The 15,294-nt window shown below is 40.7% G+C and overlaps 1 protein-coding gene across 5 annotated transcripts in view; it reads left to right on the top strand.

Moving 5' to 3' along the window:
* The window catches only part of FAM120B (family with sequence similarity 120 member B), a 40,324-nt gene extending 37,400 nt beyond the window's left edge, over positions 1-2,924 (top strand). For 4 of the 5 annotated variants that reach the window (XM_063124415.1, XM_063124416.1, XM_063124418.1 and 1 more), the window contains 2 exons: positions 595-655; positions 2,446-2,924. In XM_063124415.1, the coding sequence (XP_062980485.1) occupies positions 595-655; positions 2,446-2,458 (74 nt within the window). In that variant the 3' untranslated portion in view covers positions 2,459-2,924. The remainder of the gene's footprint in view (positions 1-594; positions 656-2,445) is intronic. The other variant, XM_063124417.1, reaches the window with a different exon arrangement.
* Positions 2,925-15,294: the final 12,370 nt, after the last annotated feature.

The following is a 15,294-nucleotide window of genomic DNA, read 5'->3' as shown; positions in this document are numbered from 1 at the left end:
AACTTTATTACTTCCAATTTATGATTGTCTAATGTTTAATTTCGCACTCAGCAGGAGAACACGACCAGCTGCTTCCATAGCTCTCTCTCTCTCTCTCTCTGCTTCCTGTGGACGCGCTGTGGTTATTTTAAGTGAATGCACTTTTGAATGGAAAATTACGTTAGTGTGCAGTGGCAGGCAGGGGCTGCTTCACACAGTTGGCTAAATACAGGCTGGGAGGCCCAGCAGGCTTGAATTTAAAGTGGTTCTCAGGTGCCTGCAGGGCTCTTATTGGTAGACAATTCATATTTCCATTTATTTACATCCCTTAAGGTGTACATTTCAGCTTTTTATTCTGACTCTTCTCCCAGTTATTCTAAATTCAGTGGGTTGGATCAAAAACTCTCGTTCTGCAAGTGGAAAAATATTGCTTGTGGAATGGGACTTCCTATTCTTCTCCCTCCACCCCTGCATTGTCACCCAGGGAAAGCTATGTCACCCTGGGGAATATTTTTTTTTATCCTTCATTTAATTTAATTATTTTCTGAAATGCTTTAAGGAAGGTGTTTCTTCCTGTTCTCTAAACATTAAGCAATCGTATCTTTTTCCCCTCAGGTCCCAGATATAGGTCAAGACACCGACCCCTAAGGGGACAGAGATTCCAGCTTGCTCCTCGGTAAATAGCTGCTATAAAATGTAATAGAAAAGGGTAGAAAGTGAATTAGGGTGCAATCCTATGCAGGCTTAGACAGAAAAATGTCCTACAACCCCTGGCATGCCCAAGCCAGCTTGCTGGGGGCAGGCTGAGAGTCGCAGAACATTTTTCTGTCTAAACATGCATAGGATTGTGCCCTTAGTTGTTTAACTTTAAACTTTAAAATTAGAATTTTAAACTTATTTCTAAAAGAATTTTTTGGGGGGCCCGTTTTTTACACTTCAGTTTTTATGGCTGTCAGGAAAAACCAGGAATGGGTAATGTGGAGGTCCAGAACTATATCTGCTCACCAAGATTTCCTCCGTCTGATCCTCACAGCTCTGCACTGCCCCATATGGCAACAGTCGTGGGCCAGGCGTTCCCATTGAAGAGATAGGGGAGAGCCTTTGCGGTTCAGTTTATGGGATTTACGCGACCTATTGTAGAAAATAGCTGTAAATATTACAAAAGTACCAAAGGAATAGTCATACTCTCTTGCAATGTTGCTTCCCTTTGAATACCCACCATCTGTTGTCAAAATGTCGGAACCAGCAGGCAGTGTCCAACTGAGCCATTTTGTTAGTGCAAATGATGTTGAGCCAGCAGAAACTAGGTTCTGAACTATGTACAGGATAAAAATCGAACTAAAGTTGTGTTTGTGCAAGCGTGGTTACACAAGGGGATGTAACGCTATGCTTGTGCAGCCTGTTGTGCAACGAGTTGTGTAACTGTTTCCACAACGTAAAGATTCAGCGGAGCTCTGCTAGCGCTCTTTGAGTTTGTAGAATGACACCGTTGGGATGTTGCCCAAATTCTCTAGTACAAATATTGGCACTGGAGCCCAAATTTAATGAACCTGTTGATAGTGTTGCTTTTCTTTTCTTGATAGTGTTGCTGTACGTATGAATGCTTCTCCTAGATCAGCCTTCCCAAGCCCGTGCCCTCCAGATGTTTCGAACTTCAACTCCCATCAGCCCCACCCAGCATAGCCAATGGTCAGCTATGCTGGGAGTTCTGGTCTGAAACATCTGGAGGGCACCAGGTTGGGGAAGGCTGTCCCAGATGCACCACCTTAATTATTATTATTATTATTATTTATTTATATAGCACCATCAATGTACATGGTGCTGTACAGATTACACAGTAAACTTAAAAATAGTTTAACATCAAAATAAAGCAAAGATTTCATCCTAAAACACATAATAGATTGAATACTCTTCCCCCCAGCCTTCCCCATGTTTTGCTAATCTTTTAATAGATGGTTTCAGAATTGCAGTCCTGAGGCAGTGGAGTTTTAAGTCTAGATAATCCATGGACTATGCTATGGTTCAGTGACATGAACACTGTCCGTGTGTGACATTTCTCCATAACTGGGGTGGTGATGGTGGGTTTTGTGCTCCTCAAGTCTTTGCTTCTAACATCCTATAGTCTATTAAGAACAGCTGAGGGCAGTACGTGAGTTGTATCTTTTTTCTGGTAGAACATGAGCTGCAATACTTGCCTGTGGTGGAATCCATGGCAGAATACACAAAACCAAAAGTAGCTGCCTCTGTAAATCAGCATTCACCTACACTGGTTTGTATGTTGACTGTCAAATTAATTCCAGTCGTGCAGTAGGAGAGGCTTGCTGATGCAATTCAAACCTAATGTATGGAATACAAATTTGACTTCATTTTGCATAGCCATGCAAACACTACAGGAGTTTTGTTTTTTCTGTGTAAATGTGGATGGGTTGTGCATTTCCCCTCCTGACAGTTTATTTGTGTTTTTAGATGGCCCAGATGACGCTCCTCCTCCTGAGTGGAACTGAATAAAAGGAGTAGAGGCAGACAATAATAGTTCTGATGCTGTACAACAAATGAATCATTAAAATTAAATGATGTATTTAATTTATGCTTTATGTTGTATTGTTTGAAATAAGATGTGTAACTTGACTTGCCATGCTCTTTCAAGCTGTACATATTCTCATAAGTATATATTGCAGCACTGTGAATTAGAAGGCGTTTCCCTCAAGGGAAGTACAAGTTTGATTGAGAAGCAGCAACGAAAAAGTAGTCAAAGGAAGAAGAAAAAACAGGTTTCTACAGGAATCAGTTTTGGTTCCAGCACTATTCTGTAATTTCACTTATGAAGTGGCAGAGAGTATTTTAACACATTTCTGGATGACACAAACGGGTGAATTGCAAAGACTGAAAAACAGCATTTCAAAATAAACTTGGTGGGGAAGCAATTAAATTCAACAGAGATAAATCTATATAAATAAAAATGTAAATGTTCATTTGTTCCTAATCTATAATCTCCGAAAGTTCTTCACCGATTGCTTTGAAATTTTGACACAACGTTGCATTCGAATACGCACGTGTTTTTATGTAACTATATTATAGATGAGGACAAAAGTGTGTCTTAGAATCGAAGAAATAGGGTATATAAAAGCCCAGAGGCCTCCTCCAAGCCACTTATGCAAATAGGAGAGAAGTCATTGTGACATCACCAACCAGTAGGCCAATCCACTGCCTCTGCCTTCTCTCCTGTTTGCATAAGTGGCTTGGAGGAGGCCTCTGGGCTTTTATATACCCTATTTCTTCTATGCTAAGACACACTTTTGTCCCCATATATAATATAGTTACATAAAAACACGTGCGTATTCGAATGCAACTTTGTCAAAATTTCAAAGCAATCGGTGAAGAACTTTCGGAGATTTTAGATTGCAAAACATTAAAAAAGGAAGAAAGACAAACTAAAAAACAAAGGCAAAATTTTAAAAACTAACGAAATATTTCAATTGAAACGCAGAAAATTGTACAATATGTAGTATAGCATGTGTTGCTTTTATGTCCAACAGATGGCAATGTTTTTCAAAAAAAGAATGTTTTTACCTGTCACAGGTGTGGTGAGGAGGTTAGTGGGTTTTGGCTCCTCTGCTAGGCAGGGTATATAAAAGCCCAGAGGCCTCCTCCAAGCCACTTATGCAAATAGGAGAGAAGGCAGAGGCAGTGGATTGGCCTACTGGTTGGTGATGTCACAATGACTTCTCTCCTATTTGCATAAGTGGCTTGGAGGAGGCCTCTGGGCTTTTATATACCCTATTTCTTCGATTCTAAGACACACTTTTGTCCCCATATATAATATAGTTACATAAAAACACGCGCGTATTCGAATGCAACGTTGTGTCAAAATTTCAAAGCAATCGGTGAAGAACTTTTGGAGATTTTAGATTAGGAACAAACGAACATCTACATTTTTATTTATATCTCAATCAATTGGGAATGCCATCACCGAATCGATCTGCTCCTGCTTTGTTCAATGTAGAATTGCGTCGTGAACAAAATTACAACACGGGTGATCTTTTGTCGTATGTGCAATCAACTATTCCTAAGCTAACGCTTGAGCAAAATCACATTTACAATCAAATAATGCAAACTGTAAATAACGGGGTTGGAAAAATCTTCTTCTTAGATGCGCCAGGAGGAACTGGTAAAACGTTCCTAATTAGATTGATTCTGGCAGCAATTCGATCCTAAAATGACATAGCCTTAGCTCTTGCGTCGTCCGGAATAGCTGCGACATTGCTACAAGGTGGAAGAACTGCTCATTCCGCTTTGAAATTGCCATTGAATATGCAATTCATTGAAACTCCCACGTGCAACATTTCCAAAGCATCCGGCATGGGAAAAGTATTGCAAAAATGCAAACTTATTGTTTGGGATGAATGCACAATGGCACACAAAAAATCCCTCGAGGCTCTTGATCGATCATTGCAAGATTTGCGAGGAAACATCAGACCATTTGGGAACGCAATAATATTGCTTGCAGGAGATTTCAGGCAAACATTACCTATAATTCCTAGATCAACACCAGCAGATGAAATAAATGCTTGCCTGAAATACTCTACTTTATGGTGACACGTCAAGACGTTAAAATTAACTACAAATATGCGTGTCCAGCTGCAAAACGATCGATCAGCTGAGATATTCTCACGTCAATTGCTGGAAATTGGGAACGGAAAGGTGCCGGTTGATCTGACCTCAGGACGAATTTCATTGCCTCATAACTTCTGCAATTTAGTGACGTCAAAAGAAGAATTGGTTGAAAAAGTATTTCCCAATATTCAAACCAATTATAAGAATCACGATTGGCTGAGTGAACGAGCTATTCTTGCGCCCAAGAACAAAAACGTCTACGAACTTATCAATATTATTCAGTCTAACATTCAAAGTGAGGCAGTCACATACAAGTCTGTCGACACTGTTGTGGAAGCAGATGAAGCGGTTAATTATCCAACAGAATTTTTGAATTCACTCGATCTGCCAGGGATGCCACCGCACGTACTGCAATTGAAAATCGGCGTGCCAATTATCATGTTGCGAAATATCAACCAGCCAAAGCTTTGCAACGGCACGCGGCTTGGAGTAAAAGAATTACTGAGCAACGTCATAGAAGGAACAATCTTGACAGGACCTTTCAAAGGTGAAGATGTCCTCATTCCTCACAATCCTATGATTCCAACAGATATGCCATTTCAATTTAAGAGATTGCAATTCCCAATTCGATTGGCGTTTGCAATCACCATCAACAAAGCTCAGGACCAATCTTTAGAACTGTGCGGTTTAGATCTAGACACAGATTGGTTCTCACATGGACAATTATATGTTGCGTGTTCTAGAGTCGGCAAACCAGACAATCTCTATATCTGCACAGACAATGGAACAACAAAAATTTTTGTATACCCACAAGCATTGTGAAATTAAACATATTAGAAACGTGCGCTTTCTCTTTTCTTTCTTTTCCATTTCACCAGACTGAGCCACAGCAACGCGTGGCCGGGTACAGCTAGTAAAATATATTACACTAAAGGTAACATCTTCAAAGTGGGAGAAAACTATCTTCATTATTTCCAATCTTATTTTTGTCCTTTTGTGCCAATAAGAAATAATTGTTGTAGTCACATTTAATTATTAGTTTCCAAATACTATATATTGTATCCTATTTTTCAACTTGAGTTCCCAAAGCATTTCAAAACATAAATAAGATTTAATGGAACCATTAATAACCTTACACTTTATGTAAAGAACAACAAACAAATAGAATGAATCATACTACAAAATTCCAACATCAGCATACATGAAATCTTGCTCAGCTTTTACACAAGGAAGAAGAGATCAACATTACGTCTTTCCTCTATTTTAGTGAGTGTAAAATAGATGCTTTAAGAGAGAAAGGTGAAGCAATGAGTGTATAATGCAAAACATCCTAAATAAAATCAACCTAACACTGTAGCATCTTAGTATTCTGTATATATGTGGGTATTCATGAGAGAGATAAATATCTTGCAGGAAAATGAAATAAAACCCTTTCTATCTGGTCCCGAACAGATCTGGGAGTATGTACCTTGTATATGTCCTTCTTTTAAAAATAAGAACTAAAACTAGAATTCCGCTTGCAGCTGTATAAATTATCCACTTCATTTCCTCCTAGTATGACGAGACTTACCTTAAACCTAGATAGCAGTCTCCTGGTGCCATGCAAATTTTGGTGTATGTTCCACAGAAGGGAAGATGAACCAAAGATAAAAATTTATCTCAGTTCTTATTATCCTTTTGTGTTTTATGACAGCTGTTTGAAGCTTCACATTCTGGGGGTTGGGAAACCCCTATAGGTATATCTAAAGACCACAACTAACTTGATAAACTCTGCAACACAGATCCATTTTCTGCCTGATGAGATATAGTTCAGTTAAAGTGAGCTATCAGCTTTGTCCCTCAGGACACTAATAGGTTCTCTGTGATGAAGGGACTTTCTGGATGCTCGCTGCCACCAGAGGTCTTGGAATGAGATGGCAATCTTGCAGCTGGATGGAGCAGTGACATTAGGCCAGCGAAATTCTCCGGGCTGGAGCAGTACTTGCAGCCTGGCCTCTTGCATGTTTACTCAGAGGTAAATCCCACTGACCCTCTCCAGCAAGTGCACAAGCAATTGCAGTTTTATAAAAGCATTGGGATGTGAATGATAGGGTGATCATATGGAAAGGAGGACAGGGCTCCTGTATCTTTAACGGTTGTCTAGAAAAGGGCATTTCAGTAGTGTAGTGGTAAATTTGGAAGTGCAGGCGCTCATCATAAGAACCCCCATAGCCACACTGCCAAGGAGAGCTGTGTTGATCCATCGTGACAAAGCTGTCCTAGCCATTTTAATTCCACCAGGAGCAAGTCTTTTGTAAATGAATGGGTCTTCAAGACCAAGACACCTCAAAACTCTTTGAATTACAACAGGGAACAATATATTGTTGCTGGGAAAATTCATTTCTCCCCAGTTACTGTGAGGATGGCAGCTAAGCTCAGAAGGACAGGGAATTCTGAGGGGGCAGCAGGTAACCTCAGTATCCCCGCTAATAAAATGGTGCCACTGTTGCGTCTCCACAACTCCTGGCTCCATAGCACCACTGTCCAAGGTAAACCATCGTTTTTTGTGACAGCCAAACATAGCCAGTAGGAGCAAGTCCCTTTGAACTCAGAGGGACTTACTTCTGAGTAAACAAGTATAAAGTTAACCGGTCAGTGCTGAGTAGTATTTCTTATAATTTTCTCCTTCCATTTCCACTCCCAATCATCGGTCACACCCAATTGGTCTTTTAGAAGTAATATATCTCAATTTCTTTCCGCTAGGACTCTCAGGAAATAGCCCTGCCATTTGTAAACACACACACACACACACACACACACACACACACACATTCCATATGCAGCGAAAGCATCTTGGATATGTGCCATCAGGCAAAGCCCAGTGATCAGGAGGGTTCAAGCACGGGGTGTGCCTACTGTCACTTTTCTTTTGGCGGTGAAATTCTCCGTGGCGGTGCTCTTGCACAATTCTGTTTCAGTGGAGCTTATGCAAGAACACATTTCCTTGTGGGTTGTGCACCCCAGAAACAGAACATGCAGTCTTTCTTGTCACTGTTTTTTTTAAGTACATCTTTACATAAAAGCAGGCCCTTTAAAAATAAAAATAAAACTGCATTAAGAAATGGAGCTTCTGCTTAGCTATGTCAAATACAGTCAGTTGAAATCAAGGCAACTAAGGAGTACCCCTGGCTTATGCGATAATAAATGCTTTTGCTTCTGGTCTTTCTGACCAGAGTCTCAGCAGGCCATATTTATATTCTAAGTATATTTCATATTCAAATGTATTTAAGGTTTTGCTCCTATTGGATGAATTTAAATGCTGATTTGACTTTCTTTTGATATTCAACATTGCCGCATGATTTTATTGTCCACTGATTCTTTTTCTTTTTAGAAATCTTGTCTCCTCTCACCTATAGTTTATTATTCAAGGTATTCCTGTATAATCTCCGTACTTCTCCATAGTATTTTTTTTCCCCAAGAGAACGTTGTGGAATGAAGCTTTTTCATTTTGTGTGTTTCAGTGACATCTTATAATTCGAGGGCTTTCTGTTTTGTCTTGTCTTAAGAACCTTCGCAGTTTTCAGGAACAAGATAAAAGTAGTTTGCTGTTTTCATCCCTCCCATTTTTAATTTTCCTTGGACTTCAGGCTCAAAAAAGTTTTTAAAATTGTTGCCAAAAAACAAACACAAAGGTAGCTGTGTGTTGACAGGAAGAACAATTCCAAAATGCATGAGCATACAGGGCTAACGTCAAGGGTCCACATCCTAGCAGGGGCATCACTCACCAGAGTCCCCTACAGTTCTTCCTTTAGAGTTCTGACTGGTTCTGACTGAAACTGGGAGCAGATTCACCGGCCCACTGATATTGGAGCCACCAGCCTCCACAGTAACCACTGTAATAGATAGACAACAGAAACCTAGTCAATCTATCAGGATGCCAGCAAGACTAATCCCAGATGACATTTTCATATAAAGTCAGAAAAAAAGAACACGTTACGGCAACATTGGAAATTTGTTCACGTATGTAGGCACAGCTGAAGCAATGTATTATTCGTTTGTTGATTTTTTGTGTTAACATCCAAACGTGACTCATAATTTCTGCCGTTCATATGTTGTACTGGCCCATGGAGAAATAGACTTTCCTCGCTTACTCTTGAGCCCTGGAATTGTTCACTTTCTTAGACTATAATTTTCTAGGTTCATAGTGAGGCAACATCAACACTTGTCCAAACTGCTAATTTGAACTACTTTATCAGGATAAGGTGTTCCTGGTGCTATTATTTGTCAAATGCTGAAGCATCACGTGTTGGGCACACACTCCCTTATTACTGAGTAAAGTGAACGTACTTTACGCTGAAATGACATAGCGTCACATTTGTGCTCATTTTTATAGACTGGCTGGCTTAATGCATTCAGTGGAGATGGTATCAAGCCAGACATTCAGATATGAGGTAGCATTCTTGGTGTGATGGGGCTTGGGACCAGGGCTTGGGAATACAATAATAATAATAATAATAATAATAATAATAATAATAATAATAATAATAATGATGATGATAATAATAATAATAAATTTCTTACCCACCTCTACCTCTGGATCAAGGCGGGGAACAACATTAAATACAACAATACAATACACAACACTGGTTAAAAGCGCTTATAAAACCAATACAATATTAAAATAATTATCACAACATCTTAAAATTCTTAGGTTTAAAATTCATCTGGGTAGGCCTGCTGGAAGAGACTAGTCTTTATGGCGGTTTTAAACTCAGAGAGAGTATTAAGCCAACAAACCTCCTCCAGCAGGCCATTCCACAGTCTGGGGCAGCAGAAGAAATTGTCCTCTCGGTCTAGTACCATGTAAATGACATCTTGCATCATATGGGCAAATGTACATGTGATAGTTTGCCCGATTATCTGTGAACCTTCCACCTCCCCAAAGGGAAAAGGGAAAGTAAAGTGCTCAAGGGGCTGAAGCAACTCTCTTATGAGGGAAAGTTACAACAGGGATTGTTTAGCTTGAAGAAAAGGCAAGTAAGGGGAGACATGACAGATGTACAAAATCATGTGGGCAAAGTGGATAAGGATACATTTTTCTCCTTCTCTCATAATAATATTAGATTTCAGAGTCATCCCAGGAAGCTGATTGGTGGGAGATTCAGGACAGATAAAAGGAATGACTTCTTCACACAACACATAGTTAAACCCTGGAATTCACTACTCCAAGATGTGGTGATGGCCACCAATTTGGATAGCTTTTTAAAAAATCATGGTGGATAAGGCTGTCAATGGCTACTAGTCCTGACGACTCTATGCAATTTCCAGTATAACAGGTAGTATGCCTGTGTATACCAGTTGCTGGGAAACATGGAGAAAGGATGCTGTTGCATTCATCTCCTGCTTGTGGGTTTCCCATGGGCAGCTGGCTGGCCACTGTGTGAACAGAATGCTTGACTAGATGGAACCTTAGTCTGATCCATCAGGGCTCTTCTTAAGATTTTATGAAAGATCACAAGTTGAAACAAAATATGTACCATTGCCCAGTTCACACAAGACATTTCTAAGGTCCTGGCACTCCAGAGGCCTAGTTCCAGCCTCTTACTTTGAGCCTGAATGTCTGAAACTGATGTAACTCTTGTGTCTCCATTTGCAGTTGGGCTGTGTGGCTGCTTTCAAACGAGGCGGCAACTGCTTAACAAACCAATGTTGGGAAAAGGCTATGCCCAACCTTGCCCAACTTGGGGCGTCCTCCAAGTGTGTTGGGCTACAACTCCCATTATCTGCTGCTGGGGCAGATGGGAGTTGTAATCTAACACACCTGGAGGGTACTGGAGTGGGGAAGGCTGATCTATGCATAGTCATTTTTAAATCACTTCTTTGGTCCTGGAAAGCGCAGCTGTTCGATGGCCTTTCTCTTGAAAAGCAAAGGATCTTTCCCATTTTGTGGCAACAAGGCTCCCACTTATTGGGGCCGACCAGTAGCAATTTGCAACAATGGAGGAACAAAGCTGCCATTTGACCTAGAATACAGTTTTCAACTAATTAATAAAGTGACCATTAGTGCCCAAGGGGATAATAACAGGAGTAAGAGCAAATTACTGTGCTAACTAATGCTTGCTAAGGGGGTGTAAAGGAGACCGGGCCATTGTATTGCAAATGTCTTAGGCTCTATTCTCTTTCTTCCCCTCCCCCCCCCCCACTAATACTCTTAAAGTGCTCCCACTCAACACTTGCTCCTTCTAGGACCCTTGCAAAACATGTAAGAATTAGCCCTTCAAAGATCAATCAGGATCTAATTGTTGCTAACAAAGTGCCACCTGGTGAGCCGTGTTACAATATACCTTCATTACAAAGCATTCAGTCCCTTAGCCCTACAACTACAGTAAAAGGGGTGGGGGAGACCCTGCCCCACTTCCAGGCACCTGCAATGCTTGTGAAAGACTTCAAGGCAAGGGAAAATGTGCTCTTTGCACTGCATGGGCAAAACTAGCTCTGTTACGCTGGCAGTATCTAAGAACAGTTCTTTGCAATGCCCAGATCTGATGTTTAGCGTTCATCGCAATAGGTTTTCCCATATCAAGAAAATATCTCATTTTGATCCATTTGCAATATTCAGTGTCAGCCTTTCCTTAAGGCCAAACAAATAAAAAGAAAACATTTCTTAGACAGTTCCATTTACCTCCCTACCCCCAAGTACAGAATAACAATATAAATAGGAAAAACGTAATGGTAATGTCAGCAAATACAAACATGTGTGTATTGGGGGACAGGGAGAGAAAATATCGCCTTAAATACCCAATCAAATAACACAAGAAAGAAAATTAATTTCCATCAAACTCTCCCTCCAATAATTAAGTTACAGAAAATTAAAAATAAGGATGAGAACTACATCAAAATGGCCTTAACATCACAATCAATTCTTATTATTACTTAACATTTGTATAATGCTTTTGAGGGATCAAAGTGCTTCACCTTTATGTTCTAGTTGTAATCCTTACAACAACCCTGTAAGTTAAGTATTATCTCCCATAATACTCCTACTGAGTCTATGGTAGAAGTGAAATTTGAACTGGGGGCTTTCTGATTAGCAGCTCACTCTCTTAGAAGAATATTAACTAGGCCTAAAATAGATAAACTTGGGGATGTCGGTATACTTGTTGTATTATGTTGTTAGGTGTATTTTAGGTTGAGTAACGAATACGGGATACATTTTAAATTATGTATGTATTCATTCCAGGAAAGCCAACAAACAAGGCGGTCAACTGGGCCTCTTGTGGTGGCAGCCAGCTTAAACTGGTGTAATGCCAGCTGAGTTAGCCACCAAGGTGAAAAGGAAACAACAGTACACCAGTCCGCACAGAACATAGCAATGCCACCAGTTACCTCCCCAGTGACTGTGGCTTTGGCCACAATGCCGATTTCCACCCAGAAATGGGAGTGGCGTGCTGAAGATGCCTCCACATTGGCCAGGCACAGAAAGAACAGTCCAATGGCTGCTGGTGGGGCAGAGGGCAGGGCAGGTACTCAATATTCTACTGAGATTGGAGAGCCAGTATGGTGACTAGAGTGTCAGACTGGGAGTCAGGAGATCCGGGTTCTAGTCCCTACTCGGCCATGGGAGCTCACTGGGTGACTTTGGGCCAGTCACATACTCTCAGCCCAACTTACTTCACAGGGTTGTTGTTGTGAGGATAAATTGGAGAGGAGGAGGGTTCCTTAAGGAGGAAAAAAGGCAGAATATATATGTAATAATAAATAAAAATCAATAAATTGTCATAGAAGATCATGCACAGCAATCGGCAACTGCATGGCACACATTGGAGCACATGTACCTGGTTGTGGGGGGGTTTCTCTGCCACAAGTGGGTGGGGGAGACGCAGAGGGTCGCTGCCCCATTTACCCCAAATATTGAGCTGCCTCTGAGCCAATCCACGTATGGTGATGGGGACACAATGTTGCTCTGCCCTCCCCACCCGCATCCCCACCTCACGCACACATGCACAACATTACCCTGCAGGCGCTATAAGGATGTAAACCCACACAAACCCACACACACAGAAGGTTGTATCCGACAGCATCATTCCATTAATTCAGAGTTGTTGCTGCTGCTTGAGGAGAACCCGTTCTTATCCTGGCACAAGTGTCAAATCCAATACTTTCTGCTTGCCCAAGTTGTTGTCCAAGCTGTTCTGTAAAAGGTGGAAAAACAGATTCCAAAAGTTGCTGCATAAGGCGTCACACAAGGCGTCACACAAGGCACTGTACGGCTCATTACAGTTTCATTAGGCTAGCTGTTGCTTGCGCTGGTCATCGTGGTCGTTGTTCTACTCATGGTTGTGCCAACAGCACCAACACTTGTGATTTTTTTCAACTGGCATTAATTAATTCATTAATTGCATTTCTATACTGCTGAAGCTTTCTGGGTGGTTTCCCATGAGCATAATGTTAGATAGAACCAATAGCCTGCAAATAATTAGTTGATTTTTTAAAAAGGATTTTATTATTTCAAACAACATAAACATACATACCACAAAATCATTACATAAAATACATAAAATACAAACAGAAATACAAACCTAAAATACACACGGAAATACAATTTTTTAAAAAATCTAAGGTTAAGGTGTACTTTCGGATTTCTTCATATCAGAAATGCGAACTATCTTCTCTAATTCCTTAATTACATTTAACCCAGAATCACATTCATTTCTTCTTTCTGTCTTAACTATATCTCATACATTAAATCCACAGACAATAATTAGTTTTAACTAATATACATAGAACGAATATTAGGCAATACAGTGGATTTCTTCGTTATTTATTTATTTATTTATTCATTTATTTTATTGATTATTTATTCACAACATTTGTATACTGCTCCACATCTACACAGATTCCAGAGCTGTGAACAACAAGAGGTAAAACAAATAAAAGGTAAAAAGAATGAAACGTGATATTATAATTATTCTTTAAAAAACCAAGAAGTTATTCTTCTGACCATGAGCAGGCCTGGGATGTGCAATTCTTCAGAGCACTTGGATATTAAATAGGAATGCCAGGCACCCTGGAAAGGGCATGTCACACTGCTCCTTCTGCCTAGGATGCTGTTGTGAGCATCACAAGAGGTTTTCTACATGAGCGATTTATTGCACACCCATAATTGGTCACTCACTGAAGGCTGCGGGTCCTTTACATTAAGTGGGCAACCTCCAGGACACCTCTTTCAAAAAGATCGGAGATAAGCTGTAATAACAGTTAATGACGCCATATCGGCAGTGTGAAATGCCAGTGTTCTGCTATAATTCAACCATTAGATGGCAATGTTTCAGTGAACACATACAGCTTTGCCAAGAAAGGACATTTTCAATTCCAAATCATGTGTTCACGGTCTAAATGAGCCCATCACAAACCTTGAAAGACTCCACAGGGAAATGAGGCTCATTCCCATCAATATATATCATGGATGATCATGACGTCCAAACACAGTCATTGACTACGGTTTCCCCAGAATGCTGATATAGTCAGAAGAAAAGATTCACTGCAGAAGGCCACATTTCTAGTTTCGTATGCAACTAAGAGGGAACAATTGTTCTTATTTCTCTTCCATCAAATTGGAAGAGGTGTATCAGCTCGATGCATCTGTATTCTCCATGGCAGTGGAACTATATGGTCTCACAAAGAAAATTATAATCCACAATTAACACTTTCAGTGATTAATTGCACCAGTTGATCTATTCTCCTTTAAAAGTCTGTTCAAATTTGGCAGGGCCTCTTTTCTCCTTGTCTGCAGCTCAGGGCATGGCTAGACCAGGCCTATATCCTGGGATTGTCCCGGGATCATCCCTGTGCATCCAAATGAAACACAGGGGATCCTGGGAGCAGGCAGGGACGAGCCCTCTATTTGCCTGGGATAATCCTTAGGTCTAGCTACGGCCATATTCTCTGATACTAGGAACAAAGATTACTAGATACTGAAGGAGTAAAAACAAACTAGCCAATAGAATGCCTGATATAATGGGGCTGTTCACACAACACGCTAACACATGCTTGTTTGTTGAACCATAGGTTAGCATGTTGCCTGAACCCAGGACATTTTCTGCAGGGTGGATTGTTAACCATGTAGTGTGGCTTGTAAACCACCCTGAACAACCTGACAACAAACCATGAGCTCTGAAGGTGGCTTGTTCAAGAAAAATAAGCCACACTGCATGGTTAACAAGCCAACCTGAAGAAAATGTCCTGGGTTAATTCAACACGCTAACGTACGGTTCAACAAACAAGCAACAGTTCAACAACAAGCCATACTCAACCACTGAGTGTGGGTTAGAGTGTTGTGCGAACCCAGTTAATATGGGTAAAGAGAATGTAATGGAATATATTATTTTCCTACCCACATTGGCTTTTCTTGCTACTGCAAGAAAACATGATAGCACTCTTCAAATACTTAAAAGGTTGTCACACAGAGGAGGGCCAGGATCTCTTCTCGATCCTCCTAGAGTGCAGGACACGGAATAACGGGATCAAGTTAAAGGAAGCCAGATTCCAGCTGGACATCAGGAAAAACTTCCTGACTGTTAGAGCAGTACGACAATGGAATCAGTTACCTAGGGAGGTTGTGGGCTCTCCCACACTAGAGGCCTTCAAGAGGCAGCTGGACAAGCATCTGTCAGGGATGCTTTAGGGTGGATTCCTGCATTGAGCAGGGGGTTGGACTCGATG

This window comes from Elgaria multicarinata, chromosome 4 (assembly GCF_023053635.1).
Source record: "Elgaria multicarinata webbii isolate HBS135686 ecotype San Diego chromosome 4, rElgMul1.1.pri, whole genome shotgun sequence".
Classification (NCBI taxonomy): Eukaryota; Metazoa; Chordata; class Lepidosauria; order Squamata; family Anguidae; genus Elgaria; species Elgaria multicarinata.
Note: the sequence above shows the minus strand (reverse complement) of the source record. Positions and strands in the feature narration are given on the sequence as shown.